General features: G+C 46.7%; 1 protein-coding gene across 4 annotated transcripts in view; it reads left to right on the top strand.

Moving 5' to 3' along the window:
- LOC137417753 (alpha-soluble NSF attachment protein-like) overlaps positions 1 to 24411 on the top strand; it is a 323838-nt gene that overhangs the window by 138514 nt on the left and 160913 nt on the right. For all 4 annotated transcript variants that reach the window (XM_078786322.1, XM_078786324.1, XM_068103653.2 and 1 more), the window contains exon 6: positions 13753 to 13808. In XM_078786322.1, coding sequence (XP_078642448.1) covers positions 13753 to 13808 — 56 coding nt within the window. The remainder of the gene's footprint in view (positions 1 to 13752; positions 13809 to 24411) is intronic.

Genomic DNA, 24411 nt, shown 5'->3' with positions numbered 1-24411 from the left:
ATCACCATCACCTCAGCTAACAATACCCATGACCACACCACATCCCTTACCCCACTCCACAATCCCTCATCAACCGTCACCCTAGCTAACAATAACCACGACGCCATTACCTCCCCTCTCCCATCCCCTCACATTCCCCCATAAACCATCACCCTAGCTAACAATACATACAACAATCCACACCACCCCCCCACAATTCCCCATCAACCATCACCCTCGGTAAAAATACCCAAGACCAACCCCACAACGCTTTCCTCCACCATCCTCTCACAATCCCCCATCAACCGTCACCCTAGCTAACAATACCAATACCCACGATTACCCCCACACGACCCCGCCCCCCGCCCTCTTCATCATCGCCAATCAGTATCGGAATCCGAGCTTGCAATGCACCGTTTCTCTATGTACCATCACCGGCAGGATCACGGTGAGTTCACAATGTGACGTCACTGGCAAACTCCAAAATCGAGAGACTAGGGTTTTTTGGCACTTTGTGATTGGCAAATAATAAAAATTCCCTTCAAATTTGACCGTGATTAGTGATTGCCAATGGTGTTTCAGGAAAATAAAAATTGTGTTTGGGTTCCCCTTCAAGGGTCTTTTGTGTCTTCAGGGTCTTTTCAGTGTTTTGGTTCTTGAGGATCTTTTGGGTCTTCAGGGTCTTGTCAGTCTTTGGGGTCTTTTTGGTTTTTGAGGTCTTTTCATTATTTTGGGGTTTTTTGGAACTTTAAGGATATTCGGTGTATTTTTTTTTTATTTTTATTTTTTGTATACAAGATAGAGGCTCGTGAAAGAGCGAACATTAATCACACAGAAAGACAAACAGACACACAAAACAAATAACATCGGGAGCGGTAGACAAGATGGGGAGAGAGGGGGAAGGACACAAACACAACATTTGAGAGCAGGGACTGAGAGACATGGAGACATCGAGAGAACTGTGGGAGGGAGAGGGCTTTGGGGGGGAGGCATGGGAAGGGGGGGGGGGGGGGGGGGTGGGAGAGGTATAAAACATATGGACACTGCCAAGACTTCTAGGAAAGAAGTTGGAATTTCAAACAAGGTGGATCTGGGGTGAATTAGTGGGGGTAGAAAAGATCAAGGTTTTGGATGGGGGAAGATAAGAGATGGTGGTGAACAGCTGTTTTGAAGACCTGGAGGGAGGAGTGTGATTGAAGTGAGTGTGGGAGTTTGTTCCAGAGGCGGGAGAAAAGAGGAATGTAAGAGTGAAGGTGAGCAGAGAGCCGAGATTTCGGCAGTTTAACCATCAGAGGGTGGCTGGCAGATCTTGTGCGACCTGTAGGAATATTTGGGGGACAGAGCACAGAGAGAGCTGGGGGAGCAAGGCCGGAGAGGAGTCGGTAGAAGACAGAAAGACCACCTACCTACCTGCGGTGAGTGAGTGAAAGGCCCTCAGAGATAGCTTCATCGCGGGAGATTCCAATGATTCTGAAAGCTTTGGATTCAACAGCGTGAAGCCGAGCCAGGTGTGAGGCAGGAGCACCAGCCCATAGGGGAGAACAGTATTCCATTGAGCTGCGGATGAAAGCCTTGTATGTGGTGAGGAGCTCAGGTGTGCCTAGGAAGGACTTCGCATGACGGAGGATGCCCAGTCGGCGACTGGCTTTCGGGGCCAGCTTGGAAATGTGGTTTTCCCAAGAAAGATCATGGCAGATGGTGAGACCCAAAAGCTTGAGCGACAGAACTTCTTGGAGAGGATTGTTGAGAAAGTAGATGGGAGGGTTGTCCAGTCGATCTTTTCGGAGAGACATAGTAAGAGTGTGAGATTTGTCAGGATTGAAAGACATGTTCCACATGTTTGACCAGTCTGTGATTTTGTCCAGGTCTTCAGAGAGTGAGGAGGCTGCAGACTGCCGATCTGAGGGAAGAGGCATGGAGCGGCAGAGAGTGGAGTCATCAGCAAAGAGATACAGAGGATTTTCCAGAGAGTCGGAGAGATCATTGATAAAGACCAGAAAAAGCACAGGGCCCAGCACACTGCCTTGGGGAACTCCAGCCTGAACGGGAAGGGGAGATGAGAGAAATCCATTCAGGGCCACACGTTGACTACGACCAGAGAGGAAGTCCGCAAGCCATGCATGGAGATTTCCATGGATACCATAGGAGGAGAGTTTGGTGAGCAGAGCTGGGTGCCAGACCGTATCGAAGGCACGTGATATGTCAAGGGAGACAGCTCTGATTTCCTGTTTGGCATTGAGGACCTCCATCCATTGTTGAGACAGCAGAAGCAGCATGTCCAGAGTAGAGTGACCTGGTCTGAAACCAAATTGATGATCAGAGATCAAGCCATTGGAGAAGAGGAAAGATTTCATATCCGAAGCAATGATGGATTCCATGACTTTGCTGATAATTGGGAGCAGGCTGATTGGTCTGTAGTTGCAAGGATCTGTTTTTGCACCTTTTTTGTGTAAAGCGGTAATGTTTGCTGATTTCCAGGATGCTGGCAGATGACCTTGAGCAAAGGATAGGGTGAAAAGAACAGAGAGAGGGTGAGATAGAGCGGCAGAGCAGGATTTTAGGACCCGTGGGCTGATGCCATCTGGTCCAGTTGCAGAATCAGAGTCGAGGTTTGACAAAAACTCCTCCACCTTGTCAGGAGAGAAGGTCACAGAGTCCAGGAGCAGTTTGGTTCGACTGGGAAAGGTGGGAACAGAGAGAGATGGGTTTGGGACTAAGGATTTTGAGGCAAACACAGAGTTGAGGCATTCGGCTTTGTCACGTGCGATGTCAACTGTGTGGCCATTTGAGGTAAGGGAGGGGATGGAGGGGGAACAAACACCAGAAACGGATTTGACCAGACGCCACCAGGATTTGGAGGAAGGAGACAGGTTTGAGAGTTCATTCTTGAGTGAGGAGAGATAGTGCTTCCTGGCACTCCTGAGGGTAGACACACACTTGTTCCGAGCTTGGTGGAAGGAACTGAGATTTCCTTCAGTTGGATTAGCCTTCCAAGAGGCAAAGGCAAGTTGTTTCAGGGCAACTGCCTCACCACAAGATTCAGTGTACCATGGACGGGAGGAAGGGTAAGACAACTGAAGGCGAGATGGGATAAATCTGTGCATGAGAGAGATCAGTTTGCTTTGGAAGAATTCCCAGGAAGAATTGATGTCAGAGGCAGTGGAGATGGGAGACCAATCCAGACGATTGATGGCTGCTTGAAGACCGTCCCAGTCGGCCTGAGTAAAATGCCAGACTCGTCGACGCTGAGGAGGCTCTCTGAGAATGGCCAGAGAGATGTCCACTTTGACAAGCACATGATCAGAAGAACCGATTGGAGCAGAAGAAGAGCAGCAGACATTAGCAGGGAAGTTAGTCATAACCAAGTCTAGAAGAGAAGATACTCCATTGGCTGAGATCCGGGTCGGGAAATTGACAGATTGTGTCAATCCCAGTGAGTCACAGAAGTCCTTTGCTGAGGTGCCATGACTGGTGAGAGAGGAACCCACACCCAACCAGGTGGCATGATGACAATTGAAGTCACCACATATGAGGAAGAGAGAGTTGGGATGAGTGGATAGAAGTTGGTCCATGTTGTCAGACAGTGAAATGTAGATGGAGTCATCACTGTTTGAGGGACGGTACAGAACACATATGAACAAAAGGTGGGAGCGGAGAGGAAGCCGTAGCCAGAGGTACTCCTGGGGGTGAGGAGGAGAGAGGGCAGTGCAAGGAGAGTGGGGAAGAGAGTTTTTGATAAAGATAGCCACCCCACCACCAGGCCGAGGCTCAGGTCTATCATACCGGAGGAGGGAGTAACCAGGAAGAGATATTAAGGAATCAGAGACATCTTGAAGGAGGAAAGTCTCTGTTAAGCAGATCAAGTCTGGATTGTCAGAAGCAACCTGTATGGAGAGATCAGTCAGGTTTGAGCGAAGGCCCCGGATGTTTGAGGTCCATACCGTTAATGAAGAGAGAGGGGGAGCATCGCGTACAGGACAGGGGAGGGGAGGAGTAGGGTAAGATGAAGGATGAGAGGGGGAGGTAGGGAGAGCAGTTGTTAGTGTGTCAGCGATTGCAGAAGAGTTCCAAGAAAGGGAAGGATGAGGAGGATGAAAGGTTTGAAGGTGAAGGGATGAGGCACAGAGAGGGGTTGTTTGAGGGGGGGCAGAGGAAAGAAGAAGGTTGGGGGGGGGTGGAGGTATGAGATAGAAGGGAGACGAAGTGGGGAGGAGGCAGCTTTGAGGAGGAGGGGGGAGGAGGGAGAATTGGAGAGGAATGGTATGGGGGGAGATTTGAATGGGAGGGGTTGGGGGGGAGTTTTGAAGGGGAGGAGTGAGGGGGGAGTTTAGGAGGGGAAGGGCAAGGGGGGAGTTCAGGAGTGGAAGGGCAAGGGGGGAGTTCAGGAGTGGAGGGGTAGGGGGGGAGTTTAAGAGTGGCGGGGCAAGGGGGGAGTTTAGGAGTGTAGGTGCAAGGGGAGGGATTTGGATGGGAGGGGCAAGAGGGGAGTTTAGAAAGTGGATGATTAATGAAAGACGAACATTGAAAACAAATTGGGTTTGTTGTGATTTTCAAGTTAGCAATCCGGTTCAGAATGATGGAGGAGGGATGGAATGAATGTGAATTTAGACCATGTAGTGAGGGAGACGTATAAGATATTGAATTTCTTTTTTTTGAGGTGGAATGAGTTGGAGAGGAAATTGAGAAAAGCCTTTTAAATAGGAAGAAAAACAGCGTGTTGTAAAATACCACTGAGTAAAACACTGAAGGGGAAAGGTTATACATATTTAAATAATATTTAAACAGAACCGTGAACAATCTTATGTGCACAAAAATACCAACGGGGGGAGAGCCGAGAGGGACCACCACGAGTCACGTGAAGGGCAAACGGTGGATGGCAAGGAGTTAATGGGGGCGGGGCGAACAGCACACCTGGACAGAAAATATAGGATGAGTCAACAGTACACGTGGAGAAAGGAAAATAAATGTTTTTTTTTTTTTTGTTTGTTTGTTTGGTTTTTGGGGGTGGGGGGGTTGGGGGGGGGGAGGTGGGGATTTAGAACGTTAGACAGAGTATTATGTTCGGGGTAGAAGGGAAAAAAACTAAGAGCCAAGCAAAACACGATTAAGATAACAAACACCGACGGGGGTACAACTACAAGGCCGCACACGAGGAGCAGAACACGATTAAATAATTACAAGTTACAGGAAATTCAAACCAAAAGTAACTATAATCAAAACAATAACGCATGGACGATAAAATAACGAGTTGAAATTTGACAATCTATCTGGGTAAATGGGGGAGAAACACGTGGTCGAAGAACGAACGAACGAACGAATAAGAATGAATAAACGAATGAGAACAGAGAAGGAAATGTTTTTTTTTTGGATTTTTTTGAGTTGTGATTTACACAAGGAAGAGGGCTATGGGGTGAAAAGATTGGGAAAACAGAGAACGAAAGTTATTGGATCACAAAAACACGGACCGCTGAGAGAAAAACAAAGCCTCAAGGTTGTACAGTGTTCACTGTACAACTACAAGGCCTCAAAACACGACCCGAATTAACATGATTTTCAATACAGGTATGAAAGATTTGCACCGAAAATCTTCGTCGGGAGACAATATATCCACCATAAAATAAATAGTTATAACGAAAATACAAATGGGAACAATTACTTAACTTCGATTTCGATGGATAGCATGGAGAGCTGAGAATAAACGAACCCTCGCCAGCAAGACCGGAAACGGAAGTCATTTGGGGTCTTTAAGGGTCTTCAGGGTCTTTTTGGTCTTCTAGGATCTTTGAGGTATTTTGGTGCTTTGGGGTATTTTGGGTCTTTAAGGGTCTTTGGAGTATTTTGGGTCTTTTGGGTCCTCTGGGTCTTTGGGGTATTTAAGGGTATTTGGGGTGTTTTGGGTATTTTGGGTCTTTTCAGTCTCTGGGGACTTTTGGTTCCTGTGGGTTCTTTGAGTCCTTGGGGTCTTTTGGGATATTTTTGGCCTTCAGGGACTTTTGGGTCCTCGGGGTCTTCTTGGTCTTTTGAGTCCTCAGCGTGAATGGGGGGGGGGGGGGGGGTGGGGTATTTTGGGTCCTCTGGGTATTTTAGGTTAAGTATTTCAGGTTACAATTGTGGGTGGCATCAAGTCAGCTGTCCAACCAATGAGTGAGGAGCGGACATACATACATACATACATACATACATACATACATACATACAAACACTTGCACGATTATATATAGATTATACAAAATTTGGTGAAAATCCCATGACTGGTTCACAAGTTAGCTCAGTTACAGACGTTTTAGCTGATGGGACGTCTGGCATTTGACCTTTGACCTCTTGACCACAAAATCTATTCAGTTAATCTTAACGTCATTATACATACCTGTACCAAGTTTGAATTCGTTCACTTTAGCAGTTTTCAAGTTATAGACCTATTACATGCTTTGACCTTTGACCTCTTGACCCCGAAATCTAATCAGTCACAACTAGCTTAGCTTCATGCTGTAGAAACCAAAGCTTTCAGAATCATTGGAATCTCCCGTGATGAAGCTGATTTTGAAGGCCTTTCACTCGCTCCGCAGGCAGGTTGGTCGTCTTTGTCTTCTACCGACTCCTCTCCGGCCTAGCTCCCCGAGCTCTGTGTGTGCTCTGTCCCTCAAATATTCCTTCAGGTCGCACAAGATCTGCCTGCAACCCTCTTATGGTGAAACTGCCAAAATCAAGACTCTCTGCTCACCTTCACTCCTTCATTCCTCTTTTCTCCCACCTCTGGAACAAACTCCCTCACTCTCTTCAATCCCACTCCACCCTCCAGGTCTTTAGAACAGCTGTTCACCACCATCTCTTATCTTCCCCCATCCAAAACCTGATCTTTTCTACCGCCGTTAATTCACCCCAGATCCACCTTTTTGAAATACCGACTTTTTCCCTGGAAGTCCTAGCAGTGTCCATTTGTTTTATACCTCTCCCACCCCACCCCCATTCCTCTGCCCCTCCTCCCAAGCCCTCTCCCTCCCACAGATCTCCCGATGTCCCTGTTCTCCACCGTTGTTGTGCTTGTGTGCTTCCCTCTCTCTCCCCATCCTCGACCCCATCTTGTCTACCGCTCCGCTTATTAAATGTTTTATGTGTCTGTTTGATTTTTTTTTTGCCTGATTAATGTTACCTCTTTCACGAGCCTCGATCTTGTACACAAAAAATAATAATATTAATCTTAGTTATAATTGTTGCCATGGAAACAATCAATTATTTATGTTGATCAGTTATTGATCAGTAGACCTTGAGGCCTATTCCCAAAGTAAATTGAATCTATTGCACACAATTTGCTGAAACTATGAAACTTCTTCAATTGAATGAAGTTTCTTTTAAAGCTGAATTGTGATAATAAATTCATGTACATTGTCAACGCAGTTTCCATAGCAACCATTTACACAATGCAGTGTGAATGTGTGAATAATGATTCCAAGTAAAGTTTCCAATCATTAGATGCATCATATGCATTGTGAAGTCCAACGGTCATTGTTTTATAGAAGAGCATCGTCCAAACTGTACATGTTCATGTATACAGTAGTTTACACCGTCATATGTGCATATTTTAGGACTGTCTTACCTCAGTACTTTGTTGTAATGGTTGCCATGGAAACATTCAATTGTTTTTTGCTGATCATTTGATCAGGAGACCTTAAGGTTCATTCTGAAAGTAAAAGTGAATCCTTAGCACAAAATTTGGTGAAGCTATACAAACTTTTCCAGATCAAAGCAATTTTTGATGGGGGTTCTTTGTCCATTTTTTAACTAAATGTCATGACCTTTGACCTTAAACTTTGACCTTGACCACATTTTATTTTTTTCCTGAAACCAGCTGGGATATGCTGTCAGAAAACATGTACTTGAGCATTTGAATCAGTCATTTGGTGGTCCAAATAATTGTCATGAATAATTAATGGTTTCGAAATTTTTTAGAAGTTGTTACCATGGCAACCAGATATCTCCCCTATAGGGCATGTACAAAGCTGCCAACAAGCATTTTCATTAAAGTCAGTATGTAAGCTTTCCAAAAATACCTGTTGGTAGCTTCTAACACGCAGTACTCCCTAAACTCATTTCTGGGCCACTTTCTACGATTCTAGCAATAGACTATGCCTGTCAGTTCATTGAAAATAATTCAAAATTGAAAATTATTCCAAACAGGAACTTACTGTTTTTTACGGACGTCATAAAGGACACAAACAGGCACGAATAACTATTTCTAACGTGATAAATAAGGTTGTGTGAAACACGGTGCATAAATGGCCTTATACTTCTGAAAAAGGTTGTTTCCACAACCTTGTAAAATGTTAATTTTATTAGCCCCCGTTGGACTTCGTTGGAAACATGGGCTTATGGATTGGGTCTCGTCTGTCCGTCCGTCCGTTTGCAACCATATCTCGGAGATGTATGGACCAATTTTGTTTATACTTGGCACAAAGACTATACAGTCACGTGAAAAAGTAAGTACACCCCATGTAAAGTTTTGACTTTTTCAGCATATTTCAACATATAGCTATTTGATCTTCATTTCAACAATATTGATAGATAAAGGTGATATAATATAACAAATATCATGAAACATTTACATTTTGAAGTCCATTGTATAATTTAAATAAACATAAATGCAAATTTAGCATTTGGAAAAAGTAAGTACACCCCGACATTTATCACTACTTCAAATACCTAAAATTAGAATCAGGTGCACCAGCTCAGGTGCAAATGATTAGAACATCATTAGAGAGGATCTTGGAGGAACCTGTCTTATTTAAACCTCAGACATTTAGTTTGGTTTGCTCTTTGTTGTTGAAGTGTGCGGCGTCACCATGCCTAGATCAAAAGAGCTCTCCGAGGCCTTCAGAAAGAAGGTTATAGACGCCTACGAGTCTGGGAAGGGATTTAAAAAGATCTCCAAACAATTTGAAATCAATCATTCGACTGTCCGGAAGATCATCTACAAGTGGAGAAGATTCCAAACAACTGCCAACTTGTTCAGGCCAGGCCGCCCCAGCAAGTTCAGCCCGAGAGCAGACCGCAAGATGCTGAAAGAAGTCTCGAAGAACCCTGGAATGTCATCACGGGACTTACAGGCAGCTCTTGCCACTGTTGATGTCAAAGTGCACGAGTCTACCATTAGAAAGAGGCTGCACAAATTTGATCGACATGGGAGGTGTGCCAGGAGGAAACCTTTTCTGTCCATAAAGAACATCAGGGCAAGACTAAAGTTTGCCAATGAACACCGAGGGAAAGACCAGCACTTCTGGAACAATGTGCTCTGGACAGATGAGTCAAAGGTGGAGCTATTTGGCCACAGATTCAGAAGACATGTTTGGCGAAAACTAAAGACAGCATTTGACCACAAGAACCTGATACCAACTGCAAAGCATGGTGGTGGAAATATTATGGTTTGGGGCAGCTTTGCTGCATCAGGGCCTGGGCAGCTCACCATCACAGAATCCACTATGAATTCTTCATTGTACCAGACGGTGCTTGAGGATATTGTGAGGCCATCTGTCGGAGAGTTGAAACTTAACCGAAGGTGGACCTTGCAACATGACAATGACCCTAAACATACCAGTAAATCCACCAAGGAATGGCTGAAAAGAAAGAAATGGAGGGTTTTGGAATGGCCAAGTCAAAGCCCGGATCTAAATCCCATCGAGATGTTGTGGGGGGATTTGAAACGAGCTGTGCATGCAAGAAACCCCTCAAACATCGCACAGCTGAAAGAATTCTGCATGGAGGAGTGGGCAAAAATTTCTCTCAGTCGATGTCAGAGACTGGTAGACAGTTTTAAGAAACGCCTACTTGAGGTTGTTTCTGCCAAATTGGGCAATACTACCTGTTAGAGCCAAGGGTGTACTTACTTTTTCCACATGCGAAATTTGCATTTATGTTTATTTAAATTATACAATGGACTACAAAATGTAATTGTTTCATGATATTTGTTATATTATATCACCTTTATCTATCAATATTGTTGAAATGAAGATCAAATAGCTGTATGTTGAAATATGTTGAAAAAGTCAAAACTTTACATGGGGTGTACTTACTTTTTCACGTGACTGTATATGATGTATACATATGCACCTTACTTTATTTTGTGATCTGATCAAAGATGGCCGACTGGTAGACTGGAAGCCATTTTAGTTGTAAAAAAAACCCCCGATATTGAACATGTCCTCAACCATTTATCTGACATGCATTTACCGATCTTGTTCAAACTTTGCACATACAAAAGGAATGATTGCTTACATATGCACGTCATTTATTTTTGAGGTTAAATCCAAAATGTCTGACTAGCGGCCATTTTGTTACTTAAACGTGTCCCCAACCATTTTGGGACATGCATGGACCAATTTTGTTCAAACTTGGCACAAACAATATTTGAGAGTATACATATGAGAAGATTTTATTTTGTAATCCTCCCAAAGATGGTTAACTGACGGCCTTTAACTTCATTATAGCAAAATTCCGAAAAACACGGGGAGCTATAACATTTTATGTCTTTTTATTCTTCTTGTTTCAATTGAATTATATACAGTGCCTATAGAAAGTCTTCACCCCCTTTCAAAATTTTCACCTTTTGTTGCCTTATAACCTGGAATTAAATTGCATTAAATCAGATTTTTTTTTTCACCTTTATTTACACATCTTAACCCACAGCTTTGAAGTGATAAACAAATTCTACAAATTTCACCAAATTTATTAAAAATACAAAACTAGAATATCTTGGTTGGATAAGTGCCCACCCCCTTTATAATAGCAATTGTAAATTAGCTCAGGTGTAACCAATCACCTTCAAAATCACACACCAAGTTAATTGGCCTCCACCTGTGCTAAATCGTAGTGATTCTGATTATTTCAGAATAAAATCAGCTGTTCCTGTAGGTTTTCTCTACTGGGTAGTGCATTTCATAGCAAAGACTCAACCATAAGCACCAAGGAGCTTTCAAAGGACCTCCAGCATAAAGTTGTGGAAAGGCACAGATCAGGGGATGGGTATAAATGAAGGGGTTCCAATTTGATTCATACACCTGCAATCCTGCATGAAGAGGTAAATGCATTTTATTTGCCAGATGTGGGGTGCCCTTTTATATGAACTTTTCTAGAGCATTACTTGATTCCTCTTAAGAACATAAGGGTAGTCCCGCATGCACACGAGATTTTTTGAATGTCCCTTCTTTTCTATTGTTCGACATTTTCTCTAAGCTATGGAATGTCCCTTCTTTCTTCTACTTTGCCACATGGCCCATACCCTTATATAAAGGGGCCTTTCTATGCCCCTGGCATTTTACCCAAGAATATCCCTTGGAGCACAGTCAAGACAATCATTAAGAAGTGGAAGCTGTATGGTACCACCAAGACCCTGCCTAGATCAGGCCGTCCCTCCAAACTGGATGACCAAGCAAGGAGGAGACTGGTTAGAGAGGCCACCAAGAGGCCAATGGCAACTTTGAATTAGCTTTTCTTTTCTTTCTTTTTTTTCTTTCTTTTTTGTATACAAGGTCGAGGCTCGTGTAAGAGCTAACATTGATCACAAAAAAGACAAACTGACACGTAAGACATAAAACATATGATAAAGGGAGCGGGAGAACAAGATGGAGAGCAGGGACATCGGGAGATCTGTGGAAGAGAGAGGGCTTGGTGTGTGGGGGGGGGGGGGGGGGGGGAGGAGGCATGGGAAGGGGGTGGGGGTGGGAGAGGTAAATAAAAACACGTGGACACTGCTAGGACTTCCAGGAAAGAAGACGGTATTTCAAAAAACGTGGAATTGTGGTGAATTAACAGGGGTAGAAAAGATCAAGGTTTTGGATGGAGGAAGATAAGAGATGGTGGTGAACAGCTGTTTGAAAGACCCGGAGGGAGGAGTGGGATTGAAGAAAGTGGGGTAGTTTGTTCCAGAGGCGGGAGAAAAGAGGAATGAAAGAGTGAAGGTGAATAGAGAGTCTTGATTTTGGCAGTTTCACCAGAAGCGGGTTGCTGGCAGATCTTGTGCGACCTGTAGGAATATTTGGGGGACAGAGCACAGAGAGAGCTGGGGGAGCAAGACCAGAGAGGAGTCAGAGTAGTAGTAGCTGCAGGTCTTTATGGCAAAGACTGGTCACTGTGTGTATGTGACAACAATATCCCAAGCACTCCAAGTCTGGCCTGTATGGTAGGGAGGCAAGAAGGAAGCCATTACTCAAAAAAGCACACCTTGAGATCCGTTTGAGGTATGAAAAAAAAAATCTGGAGATTCTGAGCAATGTGACAAAAAGTTTTGTGGTCTGACGAAACCAAGTTGGAACTTTTTGGTCCAAATGCAAAACGTTACGTATGGCACAAACCCAACACAGGACATCACCCAAAGAACACCATCCCTACTGTGATGCATGGTGGTGGCAGCATTATTTTATGGGGTTGTTCCTCATCAGCAGGGACTGGGGCACTTGTCAGGATAGAAGGGGAAATGGATGGAGCAAAATAAAGAAAACTCCTAAAGGAAAACCCACTGCCCTCTGCTAGAAATCTGAAATTGGGATGGAAGTTCACCTTTCAGCATGATAACTACCCGAAACACACAGCCAAAGGTACAGAAAAAGTACAGCCAAAGGTACAAAGAGTGGCTAAGGAACAAAAAGATAAATGTCCTTGAGTGGCTCAATCAGAGCCGTGACATACATCCAATCGAAAATCTGTGGAAGGACTTGAAGATTGCTGTCCATCAACGCTCCCCACAAAACTTGACTGAGCTTGAACAGTTTTGTACAAAAGAATGGGAAAATATTGCCCAATCAAGGGGCAATCAATCAAGTGCAAAGTTAGTAGAGCCCTATCCCAACAGACTCACAGCTGTAATAGCTGTTAAAGGTTCTTCCACCAGGTAATAACTCAAGGGGGGTGAACACTTATCCAACCAAGATATTCTATTTTTGTATTTTTTATTAATTTTCTGAAATTTGTAGAATTTGTTTTTCACTTGGAAGTTGTAGGTTACGATGTGTAAATAAAGGTGGTAAAAGTCTGATTTAATGCAACTTAATTCCAGGTTACACGGTAAGAAAAGGTGAAAATTTTGAAAGGGGGTGCAGACTTTCTTTCGGCATTGTACTTGAACAGTGTAGAACACAAATCGCTTTTTGGCACTTTCAAAACCCTTCCATTTAGCAGTGGATAAAATTTTACTGTATTTTGCCTCATCTCGACCAATCAAATTTGCCACTTTCTAACCCGCCCCACATCCTTTTTTCTCAAGACTGCAGAGTAAAGTGTTCCATAAACTCGCAAGTTTCTTGTATCATAATTTCAAAGGTGAAAAAATATTTTTTTATCAAGGTTCAGAAGGTCTGAAGCCCTCGTGCTTTTTTTTGTAAGGACATAATTTAACATTTGGTTAAATGTTTATGATTCTCACGTAACAACTGGTGCATCTGCTTACCAATAGTGATTATGAGTTTGTGATGTGAGAAGTTGGTGTGCAATGTAGAAAAATCGCAAGTTGACAAATGTTTTAACTTTACACCTGTTGTTAATGTTGATACTATGAATTTCCGAATTTGAGTTATCAATGATAAAGATTTTGTGAGCGCCCGAATTAAACCTCAAATATATATATTTTTATTTGAATGGTCGTTATGACAAATATACGTTGCACGCAACAACAACATTCTGCTAAAGTGATTTTATTCTTACTGCTGGGCTCTATGCCAGAAATTGATTGTTGTCTTTGATATTGGTGATAGCAGTCTTTGTTAACACCGTCTTTTTTAACATGTGCAGGCTGTGGCTCATTACGAACAAGCTGCTGATTATTACAAAGCAGAAGAGTCAAACAGGTGAGATGTGAGACCTTTGGATTGTTCATGTCTTCCAACTGAAATCTTCGTTTTGATACCTATACTACACCTATTTTACATCACAGTGATTGGGTTTTCCAACCCTCTGGTTTGTATCTTGATCCTGTTAGCCTTCATCAAAAGTGAATGAGCTGTTGTGCATGCAGGAAAAAAATGAAGTGGAAGTTTGAGTCTCCTCCTTTGTCCTTCAATTGTATAAACTAGCGTGACTCGGCGCGCTCCGCGCACCTCACCACACGTCGTTTCAGAGGGATAGGCATATTTGACTATTTCGGTGTATTTTGGGTCTTTTGTGTTTCCATTGTGTTTTGTGTCTTTAGGGCCATTTGGGTCTTCAGTGTCTTTTGGATCCTCTAGGGCCTTTAAGGGTATTTTGGGTCTTTGGGGTATTTCGGGTCTAAATGGTCTTTAAGGGTCTTTGGGGTCTTCAGGGTGTTTTGGGTCTTGTGGGTCGATGGGGTCTTTTAGGTCTTTTGGGTATTCGGGGTGTTTTGGGTCTTTGGGGCCTTTTTGGGTCTTCGGGGTGTTTTGGGTCTTCGGGGTGTTTTGGTTTTTCGGGGTATTTTGGGTCTTTGGGGTATTTTGGGTCTTCGGGGTATTTTGGGTCTTCAGGGTCTTCGGGGTATTTGGGTCTTTGGGTCTATTGGGTCTTCGGGTCTATTGGGTCATCGGGTCTATTGGGTCATCGGGGTGTTTTGGGTCTTCGAGGTCATTTGAGTCTTCAGGGTATTTTTGAGCCTCTGGGCCTTCAAGGGTATTTTGGGTCTTTGGGGTGTTTTGGGTCTCCAGGGTCTTGAAGGTTATTTTGGGTCTTCAGGGGTCTTGGTGGTCTTTTTTTTTTTTTTTTTCGGTATACAAGATCGAGGATCGAGAAAGAGCTAACATTAATCACACAAAAAGTCAATCCGACACATAAAACACAAAATAAGGGGAGCGGTAGACAAGATGTGGAGAGAGGGGGGGAGGACACAAACACAACATTTGAGAGCAGGGGCATCGAGAGAACTGTGGGAGGGAGAGGGCTTGGGGGGAGGTGGGAGAGGTACAAAACATATGGGCTTGGGGGGGGGGGGAGGAGGCATGGGAAGGTGGGGGGGGGGGAGAGGTTAAAAAAAAAACACATGGACACTGCTGGAACTTCCAGGAAAGAAAAAAGTCGGTATTTAAAAAAAAGAGTGGATTTGGGGTGAATTATCGGGGGTAGAAGAGATCAAGGTTTTGGATGGGGGAAGATAAGAGATGGTGGTGAACAGCTGTTTTAAAGACCTGGAGGGAGGGGTGGGATTGAAGGGAGTGGGGGAGTTTTTTCCAGAGGCGGGAGAAAAGGGGAATGAAAGAGTGAAGGTGAGCAGAGAGCAAAGATTTTGGCAGTTTAACCTATAAGAGGGTTTCTGGCAGATCTTGTGCGACCTGTAGGAATATTTGGGGGACAGAGCACAAAGAGAGCTGGGGGAGCAAGGCCGTAGAGGAGTCGGTCGAAGACAGAAAGACCACCAAACCTGCCTGCGGTGAGTGAGTGAAAGGCCCTCGGAGTTAGCTTCATCGTGGGAGATTCCAATGATTCTGAAAGCTTTGGTTACAACAGCGTGAAGCCGAGCTAGGTGTGAGGCAGGAGCACCGGCCCAGAGGGGGGAACTGTATTCCATTGAGCTGCGGATGAAAGCCTTGTATGTGGTGAGGAGCTCAGGTGTGCCAAGGAAGGACTTCGTACGACGGAGGATGCCCAGTCGGCGACTGGCTTTGGAGGCCAGCTTGGAAATGTGGTTTTCCCAATAAAGATCATGGCAGACAGTGAGACCCAAAAGCTTGAGCGACAGAACTTCTTGGAGAGGATTGTTGAGAAAGTAGATGGGAGGGTTTTCCAGTCGGTCTTTTCGGAGAGACATAGTAAGAGTGTGAGATTTGTCAGGATTGAAAGACATGTTCCACTTGTTTGACCAGTCTGTGATTTTGTCCAGGTCTGCAGAGAGTGAGGAGGCTGCAGACTGCCGATCTGAGGGATGAGGAATGGAGCGGCAGATAGTAGAGTCATCAGCAAAGAGATAGAGAGGATTTTCCAGAGAGTCGGAGAGATCGTTGATGAAGACCAGAAATAGCACAGGGCCCAGAACACTACCTTGGGGAACTCCAGCCAGAACAGGAAGGGGAGATGAGAGAAATCCATTCAGGGCGACACGTTGCCTACGACCAGAGAGGAAGTCCGCAAGCCATGAGTGGAGATTTCCATGGATACCATAGGAGGAGAGTTTGGTGAGCAGAGCTGGGTGCCAGACAGTATCGAAGGCACGTGATATGTCAATGGAGACAGCTATGATTTTCTGAGGGTCTTGAGGGTGTTGGTGGAATTAAAGGGTCGTCAAAGGTCTGAGGGGTCTCAGCAGTCTCAACGTAATTAAGAGGATTAATGAGAGGGTTTTAATTTTATATGAAGAAGAAGAAGACGTTTTCGTCGCATATAAACATAATGACGTAACTATATACGTTTGCTCTATTATAATAACTAGCGTGATTCGGCGCGCTCCGCACGCCTCACCACACGTTGTTTCAGAGGGGTAGGCATCTTTGACCATTTCGGTATCTTTTGGGTCTTCATGGTGTTTTGGGTCTTCAGGGCCATTTGGGTCTTCAGGGTGTTTTGGATCCTCTGGGCCTTTAAGGGTATTTTGGGTCTTTGAAGTGTTTTGGGTCTTTGGTGTCTTCAGAGGCTTTTGGGTCTTACGGGTCTTCGGTGTCTTTTGGGTCTTTTAGGTCTTCGGTGTATTCAGGGGATTTTGGGTCTGCAGGGTCTTTTGGGTCTTTTGGATCCTCTGGGACTTTAAGGGTATTTTGGGTCTTTAGGGTATTTTGTGTCCTTTGGGGTATTTTGGGTCTTCGGGGTCATTTGAGTCTTCAGGGTCTTTTTAAGCCTCTGGGCCTTCAAGGGTATTTTGGGGTGTTTTGGGTCTTCAGGGTCTTGAAGGTTATTTTAGGTCTTCGGAGGTCTTGATGGTCTTAAAGGTCTTGGTGGAATTAAAGATTCGTCAAAGGTCTGATGGGTCTCAGCAGTCTAAACGTCATTAAGAGTGTTAATAAGAGGGTGGTAATTTTATATGAAGAAGAAAAAGATGTTTTCGTCGCATAAAAACATAACGACATAACCATATTATACGTTTGCTCTATTATAATAACTAGCGTGACTCGGTGCGCTCCGCACGACTCACCACACGTCGTTTCAGAGGGGTAGGCATCTTTGACCATTTTGGTGTCTTTTGGGTCTTCGTGGTGTTTTGGGTCTTCAGGGCCATTTGGGTCTTCAGGGTCTTTTGGATCCTCTGGGCCTTTAACGGTGTTTTGGGTCTTTGAGATGTTTTGGGTCTTTGGTGTCTTCAGAGGCTTTTGGGTATTAAGGGTCTTCAGGGGCTTTTGGGTCTTAAGGGTCTTTTGGTTCTTCTTGGTCTTTAAGGGTCTTTTTGGGTCTTCGGGGTCTTTTTGGGTCTTTGGTTTGTTTTTTTTGTCTTTGGGGTATTTTGGGTCTACAGGGTCTTTTGGGTCTTTGGGGTGTTTTGGGTTTTCTGGGTGTTTTGGGTTTTCTGGGTGTTTTGGGTTTTCTGGGTGTTTTGGGTCTTTGGGGTGTTTTGGGTCTTCGGGTGTTTTGGGTCTTTGGGGTGTTTTGGGTTTTCGGGGTGTTTTGGGTCTTCAGGGTTTTTTTTTTCGAGGGTCTTCGAGGTCTTCGAGCATTTTCCAATCATTTGACGACATCTTTTACACAGTTCTGCTCATTAAGTTATCAGCCAAAGATGTGCAGGGTCTTCAACATAACCTGCTGGTGTATTTTTCCCATGCATGCAAGCAGATCATTGTCCTGGATGGAACTTTTTTCTTGCTCTTCCATTGAAAAGTAATAATAATAATAATAATACATTTATTTTATATAGCGCTTTTCAAGAAGCCCAAAGACGCTTTGACAGAGTACAAAAAACAAGTGCAAAAAGACAAAAATCAATAGGTAAATAATCAAAGCAAAAGGAAGGAGAAGGAGAAGAGATAGTCAGGGGTTAAATGCTGTGGGTTAAATGTTGAATGCAGTGTTGAACAGGTGGGTCTTGAGTGATTTCTTGTGGTAGTAGTAGTAGTGTCTTGCAGTGTGGTGCTGCGCACACAACTTGCTTGCCAAAGAGGTCGGCCACAATGCGTTTGATAAAACCAAGAGTCTTTATTATGAAAGCTCGGAACTGCAGCACTGGGCGGGCTCGAGCTTAGGGCCCGCATATATGTGCCGAGGCCACGCCTCGTCCCCGGGCGTGCCCGAATGGTCGATAGGCGGGGCATGCATTCCAGTTCCCCGCCTGGACGTTTGCGCCACCTGCTGGTGCGCTGGAATCGTGTACCTTGCTTGTGTACGCCACACGCGCCCCCCCAGAATTCCCGCGCACCTGAAGGGTGAGTTTGCGGGGAAGCCGGATGACCCCGCCGAAACGCCCCCTGGCGATGGGTGCCGGTCTGGTGGGTGGCGGGACAGCGGGGCTGGGCGGTGCCGGGGGTCCGACCGCCGTGGGGGGCGGCCTCGACGCGGAGGCAGAGCAGCTGGCGGGGGTGCCGGGGGTCCGACCGCTGGGGGGCGGCCTCGAGGCGGAGGCAGAGCCGCTGGCGGGGGGTGGTCCGGATCGAGGTGGGCCGGCTTGAGGCGGTCCACGGAAATCCAATCCGCCACCGGGTTGTCCTTACCCGCCACGTGACGGATGTCCGTCGTGTACTCGGACACGGCAGAGAGGTGGCGCTGCTGCCGTGCCGACCATGGCTCGGCGACCTTGGCCATCGCGAACACAAGGGGCTTGTGGTCAACGAAGGCCGTGAACGGGCGGCCCTCCAGCAGATGGTGGAAGTGTTGGACCGCCAGGTGGACTCCGAGCAACTCACGGTCGAAGGTGCTGTACCGGCGTTCGTGCGGGCGAAGCTGCCAGCTGAAAAACGTCAGCGGTTGCCAAGCACCACGCACCCATTGCTCGTGCACCATGCCCACTGCGTAATCCGACGCGTCGGTGGTGAGGGCGATCGGTGCATCGGGCGCCGGGTGCGCCAGCATGGTGGCGTTGGGTAGAGCCAGCTTTGCGCCCGCGAACGCCGCGGCCATCGGCTCCGACCAGGCGATGTCACCTTTGCCCGGCTTGCCCCGGAGGGCCTCGTGCAAGGGGCGGAGGAGCTGGGCGATGTGGGGCACGAAGCGGTGGTAAAAGTTTACCATGCCCAGGAACTCCTGGAGCCCCTTGATCGTGCGGGGCCATGGGAAATCCCTGACCGCCTCCACCTTGGCCGGTAAAGGGACGGCCCCGTGCTCGGTGATGCGGTGCCCCAAGAAGTCGATGGTGGTGACACCGAAACGGCACTTGGCAGGGTTGATGATTAGGCCGTGCTGGCCCAGGCGTTCGAACAGCGTGCGGAGGTGCAGCAGGTGATCCTCCCGGGACATGCTCGCGACTAGGATGTCGTCCAGGTAGACGAACAGGAAAGGTAAGTCGCGCAAGACGCTATCCATAAGCCGCTGGAACGCCTGAGCCACATTCTTCAACCCGAAGGGCATCCTTAGAAATTCGAAGAGGCCGAAAGGGGTGATGACGGCGGTCTTCGGGACATCGTCCGGTTGGACGGGGACCTGATGGTAGCCCCGGATGAGGTCCACCTTTGAAAACACGGTCGTGTTGGCCAACCGGGCGGAAAAGTCCTGAATGTGTGGGACCAGGTAGCGGTCGGGGGTGGTGGCATCGTTGAGCCGGCGGTAGTCCCCGCACGGCCGCCATCCCCTGCCGGGCTTCGGCACGATGTGCAGCGGGGAAGCCCATGCGCTGTTGGAGCGCGCACGATCCCCAGCCGCTCCAGCGTGGCGAACTCCGCTTTCGCCACGGCGAGCTTCGTGGGCTCGAGCCGGCATGCCCGGGCATAGACCAGCGGCCCGACCGTGGTGATGTGATGCTCCACCCTGTGTTTAACGGCCACCGCTGAAAAGGTGGGCTGCGTGAGGGCCGGGAAACTGGCGAGGAGGCGGGTAAAGTCGTCCGCTGCCGGAAGCGTGCAAACTAAACTCGCCGGGACGGAACCGTCCAGCAAGCCGCTTGGCAAGCCGCCCGGTGAGCCGCTCAGTGAGCCGCTCAATGAGCTGCTCAGCGAACAAGCGAGCGAGCTAAAGGTTTTGGCCTGAACGAGCCGTCTAGGCATTACGTCGACCAGCAACCCATTCGCACATAGGAAGTTCCGCACCGAGCAATGCCATGGGCACGCTGGCGGTCAGGAACGACCATTGAAAGCGCTGCCCTCCGAACCGCAGGGAGAGGCAGCGCTTCCCGAACGTGTGGATGGGTGTACCGTTGGCGGCAAGCAAAGCGGGGCCCCGGCCCGCGGTTCGCTTGTCGGACGTGTAGGCTGGGATGACGCTTACCTGCGCTCCTGTATCGCAGAGGAAACGGCGCCCGGACAAGGTGTCCGTGATGAATAGGAGGCTGCCGGAATGGCCGACGCTCAGGGCCGCTACCGAGCGCCGGCCTGGCCGTTTCCCGACCTGCCAAACGAGCACGGCGGGCAACACTTCTTGGCCTTGTGGCCGAACCTGGCATGGAAATAGCACCAGGCTTGCGGCGGCGAGGGCAGTGGCGGCCGCGGTTTTCTCGGCGGTGGTGGTGGTGGTGGGCGGGGCGTGGCAGTGGCCACGGGGGACGCAGTAGCATCAGCCTAGGGATCCACGACGGCCGCACCATAACTCGCCCGCGTGTCGCAAGCCGCGAAGAACTTGTCGGCATCTATGGTCAGGGCGCGGGGTTCCCTTATTTTGGAACCGGCCAGCACGAGGCGTACCTGTCGAGGTAGCTGGCGTAGGAAAAGCACCCGGAATAAGAAATCCGGGGCTTGGTCACCCAACAGCGACAGCATATAATCCATCTGCACGGATGGTCGTGTGTCGCCGAGTTTGGGAAGGTCCAGGAGGCGGTCGGCCCGTTCGATCTCCGTGAGGCCGAACGTGGCGATGAGGAGACGTTTGAGCGCCCCGTACTTGTGGTCGTCCGGCGGGTGCCGCAGGATGGACATGACACGGGCGGCAGTGCCGGGCCCGAGGGAGGCGACCACGTGGTAGTAATGGGTCTCGTCCGCCGTTATGCCTCGAAGCTGGAATTGCGCTTCGGCCTGCACGAACCACACATCGGCCTGTGCTTCCCAAATCTCTGGGAGTTTTACCGCGACAGCGTTGTTGGCCATGGCGCATTCGGTGGTCAGCGACGGCTGAACCAATCGGGGTCACCAGTGAAGTGTGGTGCTGCGCACACAACTTGCTTGCCAAAGAGGTAGGCCACAACGCGTTTGATAAAACCAAGAGTCTTTATTATGAAAGCTCGGAACTGCAGCACTGGGCGGGCTCGAGCTTAGGGCCCGCATATATGTGCCGAGGCCACGCCTTTTCCCCAGGCGTGCCCGATCGGTCGATAGGCGGGGCATGCATTCCAGTTCCCCGCCTGGATGTTCGCGCCACCTGCTGGTGCGCTGGATTCGTGTACCTTGCTTGTGTCCGCCAGTCTCTTGTGGCAGAATCCTTTCTCCTCTTCAATTTCCCCTATGGGGAAATTTAGGGGGGGGGGGGGGGGGGGGAGAACATACCCCTGGCTTGTGCCCCTCAGGAACCATTGTTAATCTGACGTGTGTGAACACCATGGTGCCGGAACTGCAGGGCTCTCTTAAAATACCACCCGTCACCAGCAAATTTTACCTGTCAGTTCGCTGAATATGGAGAAGGAGGTATCTTATTTGTCTTATTTTTAAGTTTTATGGAATTTTCAGAGCCGTGAGGCTCTATATACACCATGCACCCAGACATAACAGCGGTGAACGAATAAGCCTTTCGGTAAACTATAGGCATAGCTGAGTTTCTTCGTAATGGTTTGCCGAGTTTGAAGAAGAAGAAGAATGATCAGAATCAGACTTTCTCAGTAACGGTTTCAGAGTTTGAATAAAATGTTTGTCATTGAGTTTGAAGAAGATCTGGGTGGTGTATGTTGCCAAAAATGCTGAGGGAATAATAAAATTTATTTTGATGTTTTGGCAATTCCATGAATAGCTGAGTTTCTCCATCATGTTCTGAAGAAGAAGAAGTAGAAGCAGAGGAAGAAGAAGAAGCAGCAGAGGAAGTAGAAGCACTAATGCTTTGTTCGCGCTTTTTCTCCGTGTTCTTTTTGTTTACAATCAGAATAATGAAATTATGATAAAAGGGAATAAAGTTGAAGCATTTTGCAACTTACAAAAAACACCCTATCATATGGAGGTGTGAATTACTGTGACTGCAGAATGAGGAGAACAGCCTTGCTTACATAAATACACTTTAGTTATAAGAATCGCTAATGTTGTTAAATTTTTCAGATTTCACTCCAGATTTCGATTCTTATTAAGTGTATGGGGTCATATCCTCAAATCTGAATCCAGATTTTTATTATATGCTTTAATTAGTCTGTGAGAGTAACATAGTCTTTCCAAGCCAAGGCACGTTTCAATAGGCCAAAACAAAATGGCGGCTTAAGAACCCAGCATTGTCACAGAGGGCTGACCAAGATGGCGCACCACCCTTTTGGTAAGGCTTATTTGGATTTTTTGTTATGAGCACCCCGCTAATCATCTTCAAAAGGGTGTTTTAACACATCCAAACACCCAGTTTTTATTCATGCAATCCCTTGGAGATTTCAAAGTATGCATGCAAAGTTTGGGGCCACTAGGTTTCAAAGTTTTGGAGTTATGGAGGAGACATACCGTCGTGGGCAAAAATATTGGCACGCTTGCACTTTTTAAAATAATGCACCTTTTCTTGCAGAAAATTGATAAAATTGAAAACTCCTTTGGTATCCACATTTGTATTTCTTTGGTTTCCAGTGGAACAAAACAAAAAAAGCTGAAGTAATTACGAAATCTTAGCTTATTCCACACAGAAATCCTAAAATGGCCTGGACAATATTATTGACACCTTTTAGATGTTGTTAGAAATAATTAGATTTCAAGCAGGTGAGTCTCATTTACTTTGGGATTGCACTTGCCCATGGTGAGTTGCAGGTGCCTGCAATATAAAAACCACTCATTCAACTAGTTTGAATAGAGAAAAGGAGTCATTATGCTGTTTTGTGTCACTGTGTGTACCACAATGAGCATGGAAAAAATAACGAAAACCAGAGAATTGTCTCAGGAGGTCAGACACAAAATTGTAGCCAAGCATGGACAATCTCAAGGCTACAAGTCCATCTCCAGAGACCTTGATGTTCCTGTGTCCACTGTACGCAATGTTATCAGGAAGTTTAAGGCCCATGGCACTGCGCCACTGCAGCCAACCTCCCTGTACGTGGCTGCAAGAGATAACTTGATCGAAGATTGCAGCAAAGGATTGTTTGAATGGTGGAGAAAGCACCTCGATCAACTGCCAAACAGATTCAAGCTGACCTTCAGACACAAGGTACGACAGTTTCAACTCGCACCATCCGTCGCCAACTCAATGAAAGGGGGTTCTATGGTAGGAGACCCAGGAGGACCCCACTGCTGAGAGAGAGACATAAGAAAGCCTGACTGGAGTTTTCCAAAACACACCTGAACAAGCCAAAATCCTTCTTGAAGAATGCCCTGTGGACAGATGAGACAAAATTAGAGCTTATTGGTGAAGCACATCATTTCTATCTTTACAGAAAATAAAATGAAGCCTTCAAAGAAAAGAACACCTTCCCTACAGTCAAACATGGAGGAGGTTCAGTGATGTTTTGGGGTTGCTGTGCTCCCTCTGGTACTGGGTACCTTGAATGTGTGCATGGCATCATGAAATCAGGAGATTATCAAGGCATTTTGGAGCGCAATGTTCAACCCAGTGTCAGAAAGCTGGGTCTCCGTCGAAGGTCATGGGTCTTGCAGCAGGACAATGACCCCAAACACACTTCAAGAAGCACCCTGGAATGGTTCAAGACAAACACTGGACTGTTCTGAAGTGGCCAGCAATGAGTCCAGATCTAAATCCCATTGAATTCGAACAGCTATGGCCCTGTTCATATGTTTTATACCTCTTCCACCTCCCCCCAAGCCCTCTCCCTCCCTCATTTCTCTCGATGTCCTTGCTCTCAAATGTTGTGTTTGTGTCCTTTCCCCTCTCTCCCCATTCTTGTCTACCGCTCCCCTTATTTTGTATTTTATGTGTCGGTTTGACTTTTTGTGTGATTAATGTTAGCTCTTTCACGAGCCTCGATCTTGTATACAAAAAAAAGAAGGTATTTGCTGTGCACAAGACATTCCTCTGCAATGCCATGGAGTTTGTCTTCCCTCTGGGTTGTTGCTGTGCTCTTTCTCATCTCACGCATCCAGAGGCAGCATTCTGATGATGAAGTGCAGGAAATTATTCTCTCCTACCATCTACAACTTGGTGGCTTTGGATGGATGTGTGCCCCTGTACTGCCTCTCGTCTGGTTCATGTCCCTTCGGCCCTTTCTGTCAATCACCCCTCCACAGCCTCACCAGGTTACGTCTGCTCCTCCAGCAGCCAATACCTTTCTGTGCTTTCAAAATCCATTGTCACTTCTCACCTTGACTCCTTTGTTATCTATTTTAC

Source organism: Myxine glutinosa, chromosome 11 (assembly GCF_964187855.1).
Source record: "Myxine glutinosa chromosome 11, kmMyxGlut1.1, whole genome shotgun sequence".
NCBI classification, from domain to species: domain Eukaryota; kingdom Metazoa; phylum Chordata; class Myxini; order Myxiniformes; family Myxinidae; genus Myxine; species Myxine glutinosa.
The sequence above is the reverse complement of the archived record's forward strand: the minus strand, read 5'-3'. Positions and strand labels throughout refer to the sequence as shown.